The following is a 21,958-nucleotide window of genomic DNA, read 5'->3' as shown; positions in this document are numbered from 1 at the left end:
GTCTAATTTATCAATAGATTTTTGTTAATTTTTTTACCAGATTTTTATATATTGTCCAATGTTTGCGCGTCCCTTCCCGCCACTTCGAAAGGCTGCCGCTAGTTCCATTCAAGCAAATGTATAAGCGCTCGCCTCTGATTGGGTGCTATTTCCCCCTCCACCGATTCAAACGTGGGTTGCGCGAAGCTTGATATTGTCTAATCGTTTTTTTTTTAAATTAGGTGAATCTTTTTATTAATATGTTATACAATATAAATTTGAGAGAATTACAGGAGAATTTAGGCAATTTTGATGCTTAATAGTTCAAACAGGGTCTGAACTGTCTGAAGAACAATATATACAGGTTGGCCCATAAGTAGTCCGTGATCTTTGACAGCTCGCCACGGGCGAACCGTTGGTCGAATTTGAAAAATCTGCACAGATTCTGAAAGCTTAACTTTCTACAAATTTGCCTGGCACAGTAAGAATTTTGCCAGAGTTGAAATTGTAATTGTTTTAAAAGGAAAACTAAAAAATGAGAAAGTGCCTTATGGGACTTCCCATATAGCAGCATTATGAGTGTCGGAAGTTCAAAGTGAAAATCATGTTTTTTAGGTAAATCGACCCTCCTGAACACGAATCCGTGGTCGGTTTTTTGAAATTCTCGTTATTTCTAATTTTTTCCCTCAATTTGCAAATATTTGCAAAATGTGCCAAAAAAACTAACACGTGGAGATAAAAATCTGAAAATTGCTGGAGGGGTGGATCTTGAACATAACAACAACGTAATTTTTCCATACTTGCTATTTTCCGGAAAATTGACCATTTTCACAAGGGGTCCACGTTTTGGTCGATTTCTCGATTTCTATGGGAGTTAAAAACAAAACTTAAAGTGATTCTGAAAGCTGATTAAATTTCCTATCTTTCCTCTGTGAACATTAACTTTCCAACACTGGCTGCTTTTCCGGAAAATTGAAGAAAAAAATTAACTTATTTTTCCCAGAGAGTATGCAACCCGCAACAGAAAGTCGAAATAGCCAAAATGTAGCTTGGTTCTTTGGCAAGACACCCCTAAAATTTCAAAACTTTTCCTCCAGCCGTTTTTCCGCAATCGCCGATTTTCCCGACCCCTTTTGGGAAAAATAAAACTTTTCCGGAAAGGCATGTGTGATGCATCATTCGATTAGGCACGTCAAGGAGATGCTAGAAATGAATTTTTATCAAAATCGGATCATTTTTCAAATTTTCAGAGCAGTTTGAAAAATGAACTTTTTTTAATTTACAAACACTGCTCTGAAAATTTGAAAAATGATCCGATTTTGATATAAATTCATTTCTAGCATCTCCTTGACGTGCCTAATCGAATGATGCATCACACATGCCTTTCCGGAAAAGTTTTATTTTTCCCAAAAGGGGTCGGGAAAATCGGCGATTGCGGAAAAACGGCTGGAGGAAAAGTTTTGAAATTTTAGGGGTGTCTTGCCAAAGAACCAAGCTACATTTTGGCTATTTCGACTTTCTGTTGCGGGTTGCATACTCTCTGGGAAAAATAAGTTAATTTTTTTCTTCAATTTTCCGGAAAAGCAGCCAGTGTTGGAAAGTTAATGTTCACAAAGGAAAGATAGGAAATTTAATCAGCTTTCAGAATCACTTTAAGTTTTGTTTTTAACTCCCATAGAAATCGAGAAATCGACCAAAACGTGGACCCCTTGTGAAAATGGTCAATTTTCCGGAAAATAGCAAGTATGGAAAAATTACGTTGTTGTTATGTTCAAGATCCACCCCTCCAGCAATTTTCAGATTTTTATCTCCACGTGTTAGTTTTTTTGGCACATTTTGCAAATATTTGCAAATTGAGGGAAAAAATTAGAAATAACGAGAATTTCAAAAAACCGACCACGGATTCGTGTTCAGGAGGGTCGATTTACCTAAAAAAACATGATTTTCACTTTGAACTTCCGACACTCATAATGCTGCTATATGGGAAGTCCCATAAGGCACTTTCTCATTTTTTAGTTTTCCTTTTAAAACAATTACAAATTCAACTCTGGCAAAATTCTTATTATGCCAGGCAAATTTGTAGAAAGTTGGGCTTTCAGAATCTGTGCAGATTTTTCAAATTCGACCAACGGTTCGCCCGTGGCGAGCTGTCAAAGATCACGGACTACTTATGGGCCAACCTGTATATAGTATCACTGAATCATAGATTTACTAATTTTTGTCTTGAATCTTAATTATTAATGTGTTTGCACTATTTTAACTTTACAAAATAATATCTGGTCAACTCTTTCAGGCGAGGTTCCCTTCTCATTTCAGGCAGCACACAGTATATTTATACTTCGATACTCTCCTTTGTAGAGTCGATGTTGATAAAACTGTAGATTTCTTAAAATTTCCTTATCATTTTAAAATGTTTGCCTTGGAATTCAGCTTCTAATCAGTGTTCCAAATGATACGAATAATGTGAAATTTTAAAATGTTTTATGGACTGAAAAAAGCCTTCGAATTGTGAAGTTGCATACGTTTGTGGAATCTGTTGCCACTAGAGTTAAAAAACTTGCAGAACAAAAATGATGTGAAATACAAATTAAAAAAATGGATGTTAAAACAAAATTGAACAAATAAATTGAATGAACAAATTGAAAATAATAACTGTTATATTATGTCCGTGTAAGCACTAAAAGCTTCAAATTTGAAGCAATTAGTCTGATAAGCACCAGCCGATAATTTCTTCGGAAATTGGCTGGACTTGTAATGAAATAATAAATAAATATCTTTCAATAAAAAAATATATATATATATATATATATATATACTGAAGAAGCGAAAGGATTGCGGTGGAGACAGATTCACACACGCGGAGGAGCGCAGCAAGTGCAGTGCACCACCGCTATTCAAATCAGCATGTAAAGAAAGCCCTGGAGGGGGCGCCGGCAGCGGGATGAAAGCAGGAGGGAGGGAGGGAGGGAGGGAAAACAGCGTGCATTGTGCAGTTTCTATTGTGGAGGCATCTCTGACAAGTAGTCTCGTTGTGTCTTTAGAGAGGAAAAAATAGATGACGTCATAAAAAAGCATGAAAAGCAGGGGAGAAGATGGGAATCAAAGCTATTGTTAAAAGTTCTCTCTTCTTCATCGTCTTCTTATTCTTCTTCTGCGCCTCCTTTCAATAGCGAGAGAGCGAAAGAGCGAGAGCACATGCACGCTGCTTTTGCTCCGGGCCGCGCCGCCGACACACACACACACACAGTGCCTTTCAGCGCCGCTCCATACATCACTTTTGTCGCAGATGCATTCATTGCCTGCTGATGGAATTACGCCTTTTCATTCCCGATCATATCGAATTCGCGACGCCGCGCGCCTGCTGCTCCTTTGCGACGCGGGACTCTGGCTTGGCCTCAATATCTCTGCTCTACACGTCCTTCACATCAAATTGCTAAACTTGCAGAATTTTTGCAATTTTAAAAGCAACGAAAATGGGAAAAATTAAAATAAGAGAAATGGTAAACTTAGAAAAAATTGATTTTTTAACTCTTTTTTAACAAAGACTGAAATTTTTTTCAAAAATCAATAATAATTATTTCATTCAATTAAAATGAACTATTTGGCACTTTCAGGAGTTGAATTTCAAAACAGCATGTCAGACCACAACAGTGTGTCTCGGGTTCATTGCCCAGATACTTTTTATTTGATGAAATTTGGTGGTCTAACGTGCTGTTCTGCAATTCAACCACTGAAAGTGTGAAGAAAGTCTTTTTTAATTCTTTTCTTTTTGAATTAAGAATGTCAGGGGAGTGTTCCTTTCTGAGATTCAAATTATTATTTCAATTTGGCAATTTCATCCGTTTCTGTCCCATTTTTTAAAATTGTGTCTATACGAAAACAAAAGTAATTGAAATTTTTCCCTGCCAAATTTTAATTTTCCACTTCTTGATCAATTTTGTTCAGAACTGTAGAATGAGAATGAAACAAATGTTAAGTAAATGGGAAAATTTTAATGACCGTGTTGAAAAAAATAATAAAGTCTCACTATAGTTTTTAGAAAAAAAGGACTGAAATGTTCAGTAGATAGTGAGTATTTTTATTTCCATCCATAACCTAACAAAAATTATCAAAAAATTTATAGACCTCAAGGATGGACAAAATCGCAATCGCACCAATTTTTGAAAAGATGATCGCGATCGCGATCGCAATCGCAAAAGGTGGTTGATCGCAGGCGATCATTTGCGATCTTTTTGCGATCGAGGATAGAAAAATTTTTATGCTTAATCTGGGCGAATTTAATGCTAAATCTGGAAGAAAAAATGTCAATTTCAGGTAATTTGACAGAAAAATTTCTTAAACTAACAATAAGGCTTTTCATTTACGGAGTTCATTTTTGTTCAGACTCCTCGTTCTGAAACCAGAATTGATAAAAAAAAACCTTTGGAAATTTATTTAAAAAAAATATATTTGATCACAAATGATCGCGATCGCGATCGCAATCGCACGATTTTACAATTTCATGATCGCAATCGCAAAAATTTGAGATCGCGTCCATCCTTGATAGACCTGTTTAAAAACATTGGCGTGCATGGAACGAAAATTTTTGATCCTCATTGGTGTGCAAAATCGATGAGATATTCGCACAGTCGTCAATAATTATGATGATTTGCGAGGCAGAAAGGTCGTTAATTCGGTTTGATGAGGCGCCGCTGCTTCCATCGGAATAATAATCGCTGCTCTCGCGAGAGACTCGCTGCAGTGCAGGAGGGAAATCGTGATTCATTTTAAATAGTAGCGCTCGCCGCCGGATAATTAAATCGTGATGCACCGCTAATAAATAGGAAGCGGCAGTCATTTTAGAGTTATCGATCGTCATTACTCGAGTCATTGTTTCGCCACGCAAGAGCGACTTTTGCACTGTTTAATCGCGGAACCGACTTCGGATAATTAATAGAGGGTGTTCGACTGAATATTTGCCAGAGGATTTATTATTATATAAACTCAATTTTCAAAGATACTTGATGACCGAAACGTTTAAACCTTATAATTGGTTAATCATAAACTTTACTTCATATAAAAATCATGCAATGATTTAATTTGTGGAAAACATAAATTTGCAGGAACTAATTTGAGCGTGATTATTCACAAAATATTGAAAATTAAATGAGAAAATTACAAAATTTAATGTTGAAAAATATTTGCTGTATATTAATTTAAAAAATTTTTAAGCAAGAAATTGCTAAGATTAGTTGGTTAATTTATCTTTACTTTTAAAAGAATAATAAATAAAATAAATATTTTACACTTTTTTTTCTTAAATAAAATTATATTAACATTATTTTTATTTCTTAAATAATTTCGAGAGACACCAACCTGGAGCTGCCCGGAGACTTTGACAATTAATTAATTTCTTCTGATAAAGTGCTGATAGAAAATCGATATGATTTGGCCATTTTATAAGTTCTGATTAAATATTTGTTCGTTTGATTATCGCAAAATGAGAAATATCAAAAAAATTGACAAACGTACTTGATTCCAAAAATTAACATTTTTTTTTTAAATTTGGGACATATTTTGTAGATAATGCTGCATTAAAATCTAATCCCATCATAAGTTCTTATCTATTGATTTTTTTTTTAATTACATTCTTAAAATATTGCAGATCTCATGAGGACAGCAAGAGGATCTTCCTGCAAGAGCTCTTCACAACCTCCTTCCTCTGGTGCCAACATAAAGGTAGGCTTTGAAAACCAATTTTTAGAATTTCGAACAATGGATTAAAAATAAGACAATGACAAATCGTCGGGGGTTCTCGCAGAATAAAAGACGCTGTCAGACACAGTTACTGGCTTTTTGCGCCAGAAACGCGCGACTCTCTAGCTCGCGATGGAATATATGCTTTGTCGGTTATCATCAATGGAATCACCGGATAATTTTTAATCAATAAAAAATTGCCGCCATCAGGCGCGCGCGAAACGTTCGTAATTCATGGCGCGAGAACAAAGAAAATTGTTTTCGCCAGCAGCGGTGGCCGTGGGGACGATGCGGGAATAAAAAAAAAAAAAAAACGGAGAGAGTGCAAAATGTTATTACGCCGCGGGCGAAAAATATTTCCCTGCGATGAAACACAAAGAATCGCAGAGCGTTTTGTGCGATAACAAATTTATGGTGGCGAACGGGTAGCATTTTTTTTTGCAGATATGCGACCGATAGGAAAGTTATAAGTCATAAATCAGGGCGTGCTCTCGGCGGCGGACGTGCGATTGCGGCACTCGCCAAAATGATATCACGGTACACAAGTCATTACTGTACTATAGTGTGCCCTCTCTTTCTATACTCGTTTTGCTTTTTGCCTAAGCTGACCAGCTAATTATGCTTTACTTTTTTTTATTGAAGTTCGGAAAACAGTTTACATTTGATTCTATAATATTTATAATACCGATTTCTGGTATAAACATCACTTGAGCAAATTATGAATGGGACAAAGTTTTTTTATTTTAATTTTGGCATAATTTTCTGCGATTAATTTAATTACTTTTGTTAATTAAAATAATGTTTAATTGTGCATATTGACTCAAGAGTGACACTGAGTCTGAAACACTGTCATAGAAAGGTCTCTTGAAGAATTTGGAAAGGAAATAATATAATAGAAATTTAATAGGTTTAAAATTAACTTAATATATTTTTTAAAAACCTATTTTTACATCATATATTAAAGATTTTAATATTATTTAAATTAATATTCAACAAATATTTTATAATATAATAAAATTTTAATTTATGCAAATATTTTGATTAAAACCATCTTTTTCTAAACTCATCATAAAACATTGGCCAAAAAATAATTCTATATAATATTATTCACTGTTAACGAGAACAAAATATAATGAAATAACTTTAAATATGAATTGGGTTTCGAGGAGAGCAGCGTGCAATTCAATAAGTTACGTGAATATAAATTATATAAATATGTGAATAAGAAAAAAAATATGTGACAACAATCAAATAGTGTCAAAGAAGATAGAAAAAAATTAATTTAATTTTATATTATTTTGCAACTACAGTGTGATAAATATGCAACTAAATTTTGCACCATAATTAAGATCAGATTACTTAAGTAGATGTTATTATTTTCATCCTGCCTGTCATTTAGAATATGATATATTTTCACGCTTTATGTCATCAATTCTTAATTTTTATAAAAATTCCATAATTTTTTATTTTTCAAAATAATTGCTTCGGTTGCAACACGCCTATAAAAGCACTTGAGCTTTCTAACCGTCAACTTTATTTTCCCTCGCACCTGGAATCGCGAGCGCAGTGATGCAGAGCGCGCGGATATTTTATTAAATAAAGCCGTGGGTGGTGCGGAAATGAGAAAAGCTTCGGTGCCAGGAAATAAGAAGTCGCTGCCGCACCACCTCTAAATAACGATCTGCTCAGGGCAAACATTATTATCGCCAGAAATCAAATAAACTCTTCCTAATGGATTCGCCCGTAATGAGTTTTATGCTCGCAAGAGCTGTTTGCTCTCTTCGGTCTTGAATTTTTTTTTAAATGTCGAAAAATTAATTTGTTTTTCAGAACATAGAAATTTAAAATTAATTCATCACACCGGCAAATTCGACGTCGACGTTTTTTTTTCTTGTTCACAGACAAGTGAGTTTGGCGTTGTAAATTATCAAAACAAAGTTCTCATTAAAAAGGGGACAAGCGCAAAAACCGAACAAAGATCGCGTTTGTGCCGCGGGTTTGCTCACTCGCCTGCTGTTAATTGTGTTGTTGATTTTCACAACATATCAGAGCAGCGCGGGCGACCAACTATGTGTGCGCTTATGGTTGAGGCACCTCTCTCTGCTCGCTCTACCTGCCCTAATGCTTCGTGTACACAATATTAGTGCACAAAGAAAATGCCGAGCATGCTGGCGCGACCCTTTAACACATGCAACCACCTGAGTTGACTTAGCCACCCTCTCTCGCAAACACAAAAAGCACGTCGCTTATTGATGATTATTATATATGCTCGCAGAAAGTGCGTCGAAATTGTCCAAAATCGATTAATTTAGGTTGTAAAATAATTTATAATCCAGGTATTTTAACAAATAATTCTAAAAATATATCACGTTTCACTGCATCAAACTTTGTTTTAAATTGACAGACAAAGATGACAATTAAATTTTAAAAATAATGGTTTTTTGTATGCATTAAGTTAATGTTTTTTTTAAAATTCAGTTAATAATATACATTTCCTTCTTTAATTTGAACTTGACGATTTTATTTTTAAAAAATATTCATGAAATTTTACCGAATTCCCTTTGCAAGCAGTTGCTGGAAAATTCAATAATTTTATCTTACTGGTTATGATAATAAGAAATTAAATAAATACTGCATATCGTTTAAAAATATAAATTTCAAAAGTTGTTTTACAATTTTACCATCCATATTTTGTTTTTAAATTCACACAATATTCACAAATCCAATTAAAATTGCTACTCTTTCTTTTTTTGTTTGTTGGTTTTGATGAACGCCGAAGACACACTGATTAAAAATTTTACACACAATATTCAATTCATCACCATTTACATCAAACGATATTCCTATGTAACACTAATTCTAAATAAAATAATGTGCAACGTATAATTTTTGTGGAAATGATAATTAATAATTAATTAAAATGAAGAGATCGGGCTTTTTCTCGTTGCAAAAAATGGTTTTTGGAGTGTTTTTATTAAAAAAAAATGGCTCAACCAGTTTCGGTCACGATTTGCGACCCTGTTTCATGAGCAAACGCGCTGCTCGCTGACTAATATAAGAATTTTTGTAAATATCTCATCACGCTCTTGTGTGATTTTAAAATTTTAACCATAGAGAGAATCCACAATGTATCTTATTAGTAAAACAATAATTTAATTGTAAGACAATGTAAAAATTAACGTTTTTCCACTAAAATTACCGCTGCGTAGTTAATTTTTTACTGCAAAGGGTGACAAATTTCACGTTAGATTGTTAATAAATATCAAAAAATTATTTTTGTAGAGAAAAATCACTAATATCATATAAACTTATTAAAGTATCTTTCAATTAACCTTGAATATAATTATAAATTGGAAACCATCTTGAATAAACCCTTTTATTCTGAGCTCTACCGTTGAATGCTCTCTACAAATTTTGTTACTTCTAATTGAAAACAATAATATAATCATAAATGCAAAATACAATGAAGTTTCCTGAATTCATATTAAAAAAAAAAAATACAGAAGAGTGGCCGAGAACGAAAAAAGTACACCCTGATTGGAGAAATTAAATATTTATGATTGAAAAGAGTGGGTGGAGAGAGAGCAGGCGGCGGTTGAAACGCGAAAAGAGAGCTGAAGAGGGCAGCATCCCGCAATTGAATGAGCGCGCGGCGGTTTAATTGATAAGAATTACTGAGGCGGCATCATCAAGTTGCGCGCGTCTGCAGCAATAAGAGGCCAGTTAATTAGCTTTGCATGCACGCGAGCGAGGCGAACGGAGGACGAGCTCCATGCAGAGCAGACATCGGGGATGATATTTGACTGGGTGAGCGCGAGGGCTGCTTTTGCTATTCCTCGTGCTCTTATGTGACGGTCGAGCTGTTTAGCTGAATAGAAAGCGAGCGCGGCCTGAATGGAAGCCTAAGTGGTCCAGCAGCCACTATTCTTGGTCAGTGGCGTGCACACAACTGCAGGAATCGATCCTGCTTCTTTTCATCCTCATCATCATCATTTGCAGACCTCCGCCGACTTCCAACTCCGACTTCCATGCTAATAAAATTCGCCAAAGTTCCTCCTCCTCCCTCTTTCATATGCACACTCGAAACAAATTATTTCTACCCGCCGCTTTTTGCAACATCGCTCGTTGACGACGAGTGGCCCTCCAGTTTCGGCGCACCCCACCGAATTTAACACCGAAATAATTTATTCAATCAAACTTGACACTTTTAGAAATTTTCGAACGTTAGTTTCATCGCCAAATTTTATTCATATAATTAATTGCATTTATTTCGAATTCAGATCGAACTGATATAATTGAATCAACAGCACATCTGTAACCACACCATAGGAGACTTTTAATTATAATATTATCAATGTGGCTAATTTTATATTGCGTCATTCTCAAACGCCTCTCTAGTCTGCATGAAATGAATAAAAAATAGATCCACCAAATAGAGAAGCACACCAACAATAATTTAGAATTGAAAGCAAGAGAATTTATTGAAATTATTTATTTGATAAGAAATTTTAAAAGCGTGTTTTGTGAAATTATTTTCGATTGTTAGTTTTCAACGCTTTTTAAATGCATCGGAAAATTAAGGATCTCGTCTAATATATGATAAAAATAAATTATTTTTACTAAAATTTGCCATTTGAAGCGCCTGCGAAACTATTATTTTAAAATATATAATAAAACTTTGATATTTTGTCAAAAAATTAAAAATAGAAATATCTTTTTACAGATTATTTTATGTATTTTCTGAGCAACCAATATGATTGTTTATTAATATAAACACATAATTCATTACAATAAAAAACATGATTTTTAAACTTTTTTAAAACAAATGTTCAAATTTAAAAAATTTGAATTTAATAAAATGAATATTCACTTTGTTTAATAATTATTTCTAACGCTTTCTTGAATTAATAGAAACGAAGAAAAGAGTCATCTCTTTTCTTAAACGCAAACACTCCAGCCAACAACTGAAATTGCAAAATTGATGGGTAATTTTTTCAAACCAAAGAAATTTTGCTAAACCCTTACCTCAAAGAGGGAAACTGCAATTCCAATTGATCCAAGTGTATGGATCTGCTGGCCGAGGAAGGGTTGAATCTTCGTATAGCAACCGATGATGAAAATCTGGAGGCTGGGGTCGCATCCGTCTTGATCATTGGTGCAATCGCACGACTCAGGAGCGATTGCGGGTTGCAGCTCAGGCCTGTTCTGCATCCAATCCCTGAAAGATTCGACGCCACAACAAAACTGTTCGCTCTGCATTTTGTCCCAGGCGTCCTTAGCGAACTGATCTCCTCCAAAATCGGGAAGGTAATAAAGCTTGGCCATGCTTGTCAGTGAATTCTTGAATTCCGTCTCAAGTTCCGCTTGGTAAGATAATGCTAAGATGCCACCAGTCAGTTGGACTGCGAAAAGGATGAAAAGAAGGGCTCCATACTGAAATAAAATTCGACAATCAGGGTTAATATTGATTCTGATCCTAGTTTGTTGGTTGTGCAGTTTTATATTCAATCTAATTGCGTAGGTTTGAGTATTAAAATTAATAAATTATTTATTATTTAAGATCCAAATAAACTTCAATAATTGCGAGACATGAAATTTATTATTTAATTTTCTTTTAATAATGGAAAACATCTCAAAATTTGATTTTTTTATTAATTTAATAAAATGTGGAAATTTTTTATTTGTATAATTATGTATTTTCTAATGAGAACAGAGCCCGTTTTGTCACTCTCAATATCTATTCAATTAAATGATTTTTTTGCATTCTCGCTGATTGTCGTCAAAATATTTTGGGTTATCCAAAAGCTTAGCTTGGCAAGATTAATTAAGTCAACCATTAAACTTGCCTGGCTTATGGATCGCCCTCATTACTTTTTTATTTCTGGAATAAAAATTTTTGATTGCTGACCAAAGAAATAAGTCAAGAAGTTAAACTCTTATTGAAACAAACTTACTGTCTTCATTACCCACGGTGTCCTTTTGAATTCTCCATAGCAGCCCAAAAATGAAACTGGGATGTTGATTACTCCAGTTGATATAATACTTATTGCTAAGATTTTAGCCTATCGAATTCAATTAAACCAGTGTGATAATTTCTAAGAAACATAATAACGTTTTTACCTCATGATCACAAATCAGCAGATTGTTAAAAATAGTCGAACCCAAAACAGTTATGCTTATTCCTGCAACCTTTAACAAGTTATTAAAGTTTTGCCCTTTTCAGACATCAAATGTGTAAAGGAAATAGTTTTTCCAAGTTTTTGAAATATTTTTTTGATTAATAAAGGAACTATCTTACAAAAAAGAGAAGGTTGAGCATATAAAACCTGAGCGCAATACAAAGCAAGATGCCACATCCTATTCCAACCAAGCAGCCGTCTATGGGCCCCATGATGCTTCGTAGCTTTGGAAGTCCTAGGATGAAATCATCAATAGAAGTGTCAGAGTTGGATAATAAGCGCACGGGTATTTATACAGCCAATCCAAATTCCATCAATGCTTATCAAAGGGAGTGAAGTCTCATTGGATGCCAAAGTGCGGTGGTTAGTTTTGTTTTTCCCAAATGGTTGAGAATAACGCACGATTATTAATGGCGTATTTAAATTTAATATCCTTTTTGCACAGACGTCCGAAAAAAAATCAACTTTGGTAAAATTATTCAGCAATTTATTATTTCTTGAGGTTTGCGTATTATCTGAATTTTATTCAAAAGTTCTTTTCAGGGAATGAGAGAATCGTTCAAATCCCTTCAAATTGATATAAATATTATCTGCTTCATCAATAAGCTGACTGAAAATAATTGATAATTTTTTTCACAAAATTTTTTACGTTTCGGAAATTAAAATGAAATAAATACTAACAAAAAGGCAAATACTATAAATCATTCTTTTATCTTTATTTTTTATTCAAGCAGTATAATTTTTTTAACATAAAAACAAAAACGTGACTATTTACAACACTTGATTTACATAAATTTTATCAAATGTTTAAATTAGAAATTAGTGATTATGATACAAATAAACATTCACATTGTATGGTAATGATTTCGAAAACTTTGTGAAATTATGAAAGAGCATCAATGATGAATCAGACGGAAATCTTGCTTCTTTTTCTGTCCGAAAATGAATTTGCAAGGCAAAGGGCAAACACTCCGGCTACCAACTGAAATTGCAAAAAATCAAAGATGAGTAATTATGTTTTTTCGTAAGTTTTTTTTTTGCCAAACCCTTACCTCAAATAGAGAAACTGCTATTCCAATTCCTCCAAGGGCATCGATCATCTGGCCGAGGTAGGGTTGAATCTTCGTATAGCACCCGACCGTGAAAATCTGAAGTCTAGGGTCGCATCCGTCCTGATCATTGGTGCAATCGCAAGACTCAGGAGCGATTGCGGGCTGCAGCTCAGGCCTGTTCTGCACCCAATCCCTGAAAGATTCGACGCCACAACAAAATTGTTCGCTCTGCATTTTGTCCCAGGCGTCCTTAGCGAACTGTTCTCCTCCAAAACTGGGAAGGTAATAAAGCTTGGCCAGACGTGTCAGTGAATCCTTGAACTCCGTCTCAACTTCCGACTTGTACGAGAATGCCAAGATTCCACCAGCCAGTTGGACTGCGAAGAGGATGAAAAGAAGGGCTCCGTACTGAAATGAAAGGCAACGATCAGGGTTAAAATCGATTCTAATCCTTGTTTGCGGTACTTTTGTAATAAATCGAAACGCTCAGGTTTAAATCTCCAACACAAAACAAATTTCAAACCTCAATTCGGAATTTTATTTCAATTTAATTTTTTAGGATAAATTAAACGAGGAAAACTCTATTAAACGCGATTTATTTTCCTGAAAAATTTTGGATTTTTTTTTTCATTACTTCGCTGAAATATTTAATGCTATCCAAAAGCGTAATTTGGATTCATTCAAATTGCATGGCGGTTTCAGTTCATTTGGGTCAGGTTTGACTTTTGGATCACTCTCATTGTTTTCTTTTTTGATTTTACAAAATCTTGCTTCTCGGAACTGAAGAAAATGATGGCAAATTTAAAAAACTTACTGTATTCATCATCCATGGTGTTCTTTTGATCGCTCCACAGCAGCCCAAAAATGAAACTAGGAACGTAATTCCTCCAGTTGATATCAAAATTATGGCTCCGATTTCAGCCTATCAAATTAACTAAGTGTGATACTTCATCAGAAGCTTACAACTTTTTTTACCTGATCAGCGATAAAATCGTCAACACTCTGCACGTTGATCAAAGCAATGGAACCAACTACGATCATGCTGATTCCAGCAACCTGCAACAAAGTTATTAAACTTACAATAAAAAATGTTAAATTATTGTTTGCAAATATTTTTTATCGATATTAAAGGTTTTATTTAATTATGTAAAAATTATTTAATTAATAATCTTACAACAAATAGAAGGTTGAGCAAAAAAAGTGCCCATCGGAAAATCCCGAGGACAAATCCTCCAATGCAGTCAAACAAGCAGCAGCCCATGATGCTTCGTAGCTTTGAAAGTTCTAGGACGAGATGAACAATAGGTGTGAGAGGTTGAAAATTAGCCCACGGATATTTATACAGCTAATCAAAAATCCAACAATGCTTATCTTAGGGATTGACGTCTCTTTGGGATGCCAAAGTGCGGTCACTCTGGAGTGGTGAATCAGCTCTGTTTTTCGTCCCTTGTAGATAAGAATGTGCGATCAGTAATCGCTGTGTATATTTTAAATCCTTTGAAAAGGTTTAAAAAAAAAGAAATCACTTATCTATTATGCCTTTGGTAAGATTGTTCATCGGTGAGTAATGGTTGAAATTTGTGTATTATCTCACATAAGCACTTGTATTCAGAGAATTGTTCAACACTTTATTAGTATTGTCTGATTCATCCAATAAGCCAACTGACAAACGAAAGTTGAGATTTTATCTTACCAAAGATTGTTTGATCAAGAAAAGCAAAGACTTAAAAACAAAATTTGGAATTATTGAATAGGAATAAATAAATTGTCCAAACGTTAATAATTTACATTTTAATCTGTTAATATTTTTAACCTTTTTATGTGGGAAAATTAAATTATGCTCGTCAATTTTTTTTTTAACATTAGAAAGCATTGAAGCCATGGAAAAACTGGGGAGAACTGGTTGCTGCGGGCGTTGCGTAAAAAGTCAATCAATCTTGGCCGCATTGATACACGCAGCGGCGCTTTTCCAACAATGGCGAACCACCCCTGCGCGTCTATTGTTGTTCACTGAAAGGTGTGCCCGCGCGCGTTTTCTCTCTTCAAAACCAACTCCCGAAATTACATATCCACCCTGACATGTAAATATTGCGCGAAAAAAAGCGCCGCCTTCATTTATTTCTCTCTCTTCGACTGCACAAAGCATCGAAGGAAAAAAAAATAATGCTGTCGATATATGGAAATGCAAAGGAGTATAAAATATGGATTGGTTGCGCGGACGGATGTGAGCCGCTGATGCTGGACTCATTTCAATAATGAATCCTTTCCCCGTGTTCATTATTCTCCGCAAGAAATAATATACTTTTTTAGTGGAACTTCATATAGCTCCTTTAACTTCAAATTGTCTCAAAACTCATCATCTCTTCTATTTGAGAATTAAGTCAACATTTTTTAAGTTGTTTAAATAAATATTACAAAAGAACAATGATCAAAAACCGATAGGAGGTGGAGGTGACCCGAAGACAACATTTTTAGTCTAGAAACTTTAAAAGTGCAAAACTTTTGCCTTGAAATTAAAAAAAAAAACTTTCCACTTTCCACTATTTACATTTTTCATTTCATGAAAGTTACTGCTTGGAGTTCAAATTTAATTGATTTCAATATGAATGCAAATTTTTCTTATTATTAATAATGAAGTTCAACATGAAATTGAAAATTAATATCCTATTTATTAAAAGTTTTACCACCATCCTTAATTTTGGGTTGTCTTCCTCTAACGCCTCTTCTAATGGTTCATTCAATATAATTATAATTATTTAAAATGCTCCTTTTTATTTGACTCTTAAAACATAATTAAACCGTTGACTTATTATTTTAAGTATTTTAGTAAATTGATTGGACGAACAGAATTATCTGCAAACTAATAGCGTTTTGGAATCTACTCTAGCCAATATTTTATCAAAAAGAGGAAGCGTCTCTAGAGACCTAAAAGATTGGCGATCCTTCAAGCAATTTGACTGTTACTTATGCAACACGCTTTACAACTTAAGCACGCACATTGCATACCTGAGCATAAGCAGGCGTTATGACTTTTCAGGAGGAAAGTTCAAATCGTTTTTTATTGAAAATTTTCATCTTTTTTCTCCATCTGACTGAAAACTCAGAAGTGGTTTATTATTTCATTTCATTTTTACTTTTTTATTACTTTTGGAAACTTGGTACCCTAAAAATTTAACTTGTCCCAGTAGTTCAAAAGTTATGAGGCTTGAGCAATTACATAACTGTATTTCTGGTGGGAATTCTATGGTATGGGAAAACAGAAGAATCCTTCACGTTGTCATGTGACTCACTCAAATTGAAAATATCCGGAACCCAGCCTCAACCGTTGGAATCATAATATTAGCCCGGCCATCAAGATCAAGAGCTTTTCTGACTTGTTTATTTAAAATCGATGCTCAGAATGCTTGAAGTTGTTTTACATACTCATTGCCACTTTGACTCTCTCTGTAGACGCCAATAAAGTTTCACTGGCTCAATTCATGTCACCGATTTAGCTTTTAAAATTATTTAAAGCTTTTCATGTTTTGCACTGGACCTTATTTTTGCCAAAAACCATCAACGTCTCTAGGACTGCTGGTCAAGTAACTTGACCTGATCCTCAAAAGTCCTTTATTTTACAAAAGACTGTATTTTCACATAACCCTTTATTAAAAAGTCCTTATTTTTGCCAAAAACCATCATCGTCTCTAGGACTGCTGGTCAAGTAACTTGACCTGATCCTTAAAAGTCCTTAATTTTACAAAAGTAAGAATGATCTCATAATCCTTAGAAAAGAAGTCCTTTTTTTTTGCCAAAAACCATCATCGTCTCTAGGACTGCTGGTCAAGTAACTTGACCTGATCCTCAAAAGTTCTTCATTTTGCAAAAGACTGTATTGTCACATAATCCTTTAATAAAAAGTCCTTATTTTTGCCAAAAACCATCATCGTCTCTAGGACTGCTGGTCAAGTAACTTGACCTGATCCTTAAAAGTCCTTAATTTTACAAAAGTAAGAATGATCTCATAATCCTTAGAAAAGAAGTCCTTTTTTTTGCCAAAAACCATCATCGTCTCTAGGACTGCTGGTCAAGTAACTTGACCTGATCCTCAAAAGTTCTTCATTTTGCAAAAGACTGTATTGTCACATAATCCTTTAATAAAAAGTCCTTATTTTTGCCAAAAACCATCATCGTCTCTAGGACTGCTGGTCAAGTAACTTGACCTGATCCTTAAAAGTCCTTAATTTTACAAAAGTAAGAATGATCTCATAATCCTTAGAAAAGAAGTCCTTTTTTTTGCCAAAAACCATCATCGTCTCTAGGACTGCTGGTCAAGTAACTTGACCTGATCCTCAAAAGTTCTTCATTTTGCAAAAGACTGTATTGTCACATAATCCTTTAATAAAAAGTCCTTATTTTTGCCAAAAACCATCATCGTCTCTAGGACTGCTGGTCAAGTAACTTGACCTGATCCTTAAAAGTCCTTAATTTTACAAAAGTAAGAATGATCTCATAATCCTTAGAAAAGAAGTCCTTTTTTTTGCCAAAAACCATCATCGTCTCTAGGACTGCTGGTCAAGTAACTTGACCTGATCCTCAAAAGTTCTTCATTTTGCAAAAGACTGTATTGTCACATAATCCTTTAATAAAAAGTCCTTATTTTTGCCAAAAACCATCATCGTCTCTAGGACTGCTGGTCAAGTAACTTGACCTGATCCTTAAAAGTCCTTAATTTTACAAAAGTAAGAATGATCTCATAATCCTTAGAAAAGAAGTCCTTTTTTTTGCCAAAAACCATCATCGTCTCTAGGACTGCTGGTCAAGTAACTTGACCTGATCCTCAAAAGTTCTTCATTTTGCAAAAGACTGTATTGTCACATAATCCTTTAATAAAAAGTCCTTATTTTTGCCAAAAACCATCATCGTCTCTAGGACTGCTGGTCAAGTAACTTGACCTGATCCTTAAAAGTCCTTAATTTTACAAAAGTAAGAATGATCTCATAATCCTTAGAAAAGAAGTCCTTTTTTTTGCCAAAAACCATCATCGTCTCTAGGACTGCTGGTCAAGTAACTTGACCTGATCCTCAAAAGTTCTTCATTTTGCAAAAGACTGTATTGTCACATAATCCTTTAATAAAAAGTCCTTATTTTTGCCAAAAACCATCATCGTCTCTAGGACTGCTGGTCAAGTAACTTGACCTGATCCTTAAAAGTCCTTAATTTTACAAAAGTAAGAATGATCTCATAATCCTTAGAAAAGAAGTCCTTTTTTTTGCCAAAAACCATCATCGTCTCTAGGACTGCTGGTCAAGTAACTTGACCTGATCCTCAAAAGTTCTTCATTTTGCAAAAGACTGTATTGTCACATAATCCTTTAATAAAAAGTCCTTATTTTTGCCAAAAACCATCACCGTCTCTAGGACTGCTGGTCAAGTAACTTGACCTGATCCTTAAAAGTCCTTAATTTTACAAAAGTCAGAATGATCTCATAATCCTTAGAAAAGAAGTCCTTTTTTTGCCAAAAACCATCAACGTCTCTAGGACTGCTGGTCAAGTAACTTGAACTCATCCTAAAAAGTCCTTCATTTTACAAAAGACTGTATTGTCACATAAACCTTTAATAAAAAGTCCTTATTTTTGACAAAAACCATCATCATCTCTAGGACTGGAAAGCGAGAAGGAAAGAGATCGGAAGCTTGAAGGGAGTTTAATCACCATTTGCGTGCGCGAGAGAGAGGGCGAGCGTGGATTGAGGCTGCGCTGCGTTTTTTTGCGCGAGTCAAACAATGAACGCTGCCGGGCTGGAGACGGTTAAGCCTGGCAGTTGTCAGAGCACACACAGCTTCGCTATAAATACATTTGGTGCGGCGTCGGCGGCGGCGGCATTTTATAATGTGTGTGTGCCGGCGCAGTTTTCTTTTGTGAGATAGCATAAAGAGCATTGCCTCGCTTCAACAAGAGCGAGCGAGCGAGCGCCGGCGACAACGACGGTGGCGGCAGCAGCAGCTAGATGATATTATTGTGCCCGGCGTATTGTTGTGAGCCTCACTTGTTCCTCCTCTGTCGTCGCTGCCGCTTTTGTCCAGAATCAAATCTAACTTTCTATGCATATTTCTGTGCCGCCGCCGCCGCCGCTCACTCGCTCGCTCGCATTCACTCTATCGCCGCACAAAACACACAAAAGCATTGCTAAAACCCCATTCTCCACCTACAACTGGTACGATTCCACCTCCAGCAGCCACCCCCGTTCTTTTCTGCTCCGAAACGGCGTCTCAGGCTGACCGATGATTGGTTTTTTGTCTTACAAGTTTGAACTTTGAAACGATCTTATGCAGCTCATCCAGAAATTTAGAAAAAGATTCGCAAATAAATATTGTTTGGCAAAATTTTTTCTAAGCAAAAAGTCATACAACTTCATCTTTACGATAGGATATGCAATTCATTGATATTATTGTGAAGAATGAAAACAAAATATCCGTTTTTTTTGTGTGTGAATATTTGTAAAAAATTTTAAATTTTTTACTAAAAAGAACAATATCCGAGAAAAAAATTAAAATCCAGCATAATTTTTGTAACTTCTCTAATTGTTTGTCCAAAGGTCCAAAAAAAGTCATGCTTAGTCTCTAATATTTTGAATCGAATTGTCACATTTGGCAAAAATTCATTGTTAGATTTCACTATGATTAAGTTTATAAAATTTAATAAAATTGACCTCGTTTTTTCCTTTATGATATAAAATTTTGTATAGCTTAGTAAAAACATTCTAGTTTTAATTCAGAATATCTGTAGATTGCTTAATTTTTAATCATTAAATTGAGCAGGCTCAACACTAATACTAGCTTATAAACAATTTATATGTATATATTTTTTTAATGAATATGTATTATTTGAATTCAATTTAAGAATGATTGGTTAATAACAACGGATAATTTGACCATAACTATTTAGCTTAAAACCATGTCGCAGAAATTAACAAGGCACTAGAACTTATATTAATAAAGAAAACTCAATATATGTGTACTAGAGAATAAAACCACCAATTTTTGATTAAATTAATAAAAAAATTCTTAATAAAGTTGGTGAATTAATAAATAATATTAAAAAAATTCTATAGTAAAATAAGAAAATTTCTGTTAAAAAATTATGTTTAGTTTTAATGTTGATTTAGCTAAAAATTCTTTTATCATTCGACACCTTTTGGTCCAGATAGGTGGAGGCGTCAGGTTTTGGTTGGAAATCCGTGCGCTGCCCTATATTTGCTTATTTTCAGATGTGTCATTTATCAATAGACTCCTTCTTCTTCCCTGCTCCTCTATTCACCGGCGCGCTCAGCGCAACATTTTATCAATTCAATGGCGCGCGCGTTTCAATGGCTGCCCGTTTATTTGAATAGCAGTGCTGATGCTGCTTTCACTGCAAATATAAGTTTCGAATGAGCTGTGGGACACTTTGGAAAATGCTGCCACTGCTGCCGCTTTTCAAACCGGCGCTCGCTGTTTTTAAACTGCGGATCGATGATGCAGAAACTTTTGTGCTATGTTAACAACTAGAAACTTGTTTAAAAAAAAACAATTATAACGTTTTTTCGTTCCATTTAAATTTTTTTAATAAGTATTTGACCTTAACAATTATAATTATTTTTTAACAAATAATTAATAAATTATTATTTATTTATTTAATTTTATTTCTTTTCCAATATGATGCATTAATACAATAAACACATATTGATTTAAAATATTTTAAAGGGCAAAAAATTTATAATTAATAATTCAGGTTAATTTGAAGAAATCAATTAATTACTAAAAACTTTTTATGAGCACCTGATCTTGATGGCAAGTAAATATTTGATGGAGAAAAGGAGTTTATTATGATAATGAATAAAAATAATAAAAAAAGTTTAATTCAAATTCTTAAATGAATTGAAATTTTGACCGCAAGTTATAGAATTTAGGTTAGCACTAGTACGCGGGTACATAATAGAAAGAGATGTTGTAAATTAATCACTTCATTAAACAATTTGGACAAACAAACAACAATGATAATTATTTATTTCACTATCATTGTGATAAAACAGTTATGAATTTGGCGGATATTGTCATTTATTTAAAGAGAATAACACTAATTTTTATCGAAATTACCCGAAAATTTTCCCTTCATTCTTATTTTCATCGTCCTGAAAACATCTTGAAAAGAATTGTTAATTTGTTAGTGTGATTGTGTGTTTTTTGTAAATTTTAGTGTAGAGTTGTGTCGTGTTTGCGTTGTTAAGTGTATTTCAGGTTCTGTATTAAATTTTCAAAAGAATTTTAACGTGGATTCAGAAACTGAGCGAGAAAACCAATGCTCGGAAAAACGAATTAAAATTTCCAAATTTCAACTTTTAATTGGAAAGTTTAATTATTTTTAAAACAGATTAAAACTTGTGTTTTTAAATAATTAATATTTCAACTTAAAACTCAAAAATTAAGACAAGCGGCAACACCCTGAACAATCTGTTTTAAAAATAATTAAAATTTCCAATTAAAAGTTGAAATTTGGACATTTTAATTCGTTTTTCCGAGCATTGGTTTTCTCGCTCAGTTTCTGAATACACGTTCAAATTCTTTTGAAAATTGAAAAGTATTATTTTTAGAGACTGGAGCGCCTGCTAGTTTCCGCATTTCGTACCCGGCAACCGGCGTCACACATGCGCGCCGCCGGTTGCATACGCCATGATTTTGGCAGGCGCTCGAGTTTGCGGCCGCGTCGACCAGGTGGAGGCACAACCGGAGGGCCTCGCCACAGTTTCGAGCCGCCTCCGACCCGTGGCAGCAGGAGCCGCTCTCGGCGCCGCGAGTCGCGTTCGCGAGAACAAAGGGCGGTGCGCCGGTGCCGTGGTAGAGGGCAACAGCGCCTGCAAACGAGCGAATCGCGCCGCTCCGCGCAAATATTTTTATTGGCTTTTGTTTCTAGTTTGATTGGCTACTTGAATTCACCAATCGAGGCGGCCTTTGTTTTAGCGCAATCGGCCAAACAAAAGGCAGAACTCGCGCA

General features: G+C 34.6%; 3 protein-coding genes across 6 annotated transcripts in view; 1 reads left to right on the top strand and 2 right to left on the bottom strand.

Moving 5' to 3' along the window:
• LOC132200740 (transcription factor Sox-2-like) overlaps positions 1 to 21,958 on the top strand; it is a 232,605-nt gene that overhangs the window by 28,591 nt on the left and 182,056 nt on the right. For all 4 annotated transcript variants that reach the window (XR_009442189.1, XR_009442187.1, XR_009442188.1 and 1 more), the window contains exon 2: positions 5,624 to 5,697. The gene's annotated coding sequence lies outside the window, so the exon portion shown is untranslated. The remainder of the gene's footprint in view (positions 1 to 5,623; positions 5,698 to 21,958) is intronic.
• On the bottom strand, positions 10,620 to 12,116 carry LOC132201951 (CD151 antigen-like). Its single transcript, XM_059628521.1, has 5 exons — positions 12,014 to 12,116; positions 11,836 to 11,904; positions 11,670 to 11,777; positions 10,741 to 11,148; positions 10,620 to 10,679 (listed from the first exon to the last, which is right to left on the bottom strand). Exons 1-5 carry the CDS (start codon positions 12,104 to 12,106, stop codon positions 10,620 to 10,622), a joined length of 738 nt encoding a protein of 245 aa, XP_059484504.1. The 5' UTR covers positions 12,107 to 12,116.
• LOC132200524 (tetraspanin-6-like) lies at positions 12,587 to 14,270 on the bottom strand. Its single transcript, XM_059626039.1, has 5 exons — positions 14,121 to 14,270; positions 13,922 to 14,002; positions 13,761 to 13,868; positions 12,947 to 13,354; positions 12,587 to 12,876 (listed from the first exon to the last, which is right to left on the bottom strand). The coding sequence occupies exons 1-5, from the start codon at positions 14,205 to 14,207 to the stop codon at positions 12,802 to 12,804; spliced, it is 759 nt and encodes a 252-aa protein (XP_059482022.1). The 5' UTR covers positions 14,208 to 14,270; the 3' UTR covers positions 12,587 to 12,801.

The sequence above is a fragment of the Neocloeon triangulifer genome, unplaced genomic scaffold (assembly GCF_031216515.1).
Source record: "Neocloeon triangulifer isolate White Clay Creek 2 clone unplaced genomic scaffold, ASM3121651v1 ptg000014l, whole genome shotgun sequence".
Classification (NCBI taxonomy): Eukaryota; Metazoa; Arthropoda; class Insecta; order Ephemeroptera; family Baetidae; genus Neocloeon; species Neocloeon triangulifer.
The sequence above is the reverse complement of the archived record's forward strand: the minus strand, read 5'-3'. Positions and strand labels throughout refer to the sequence as shown.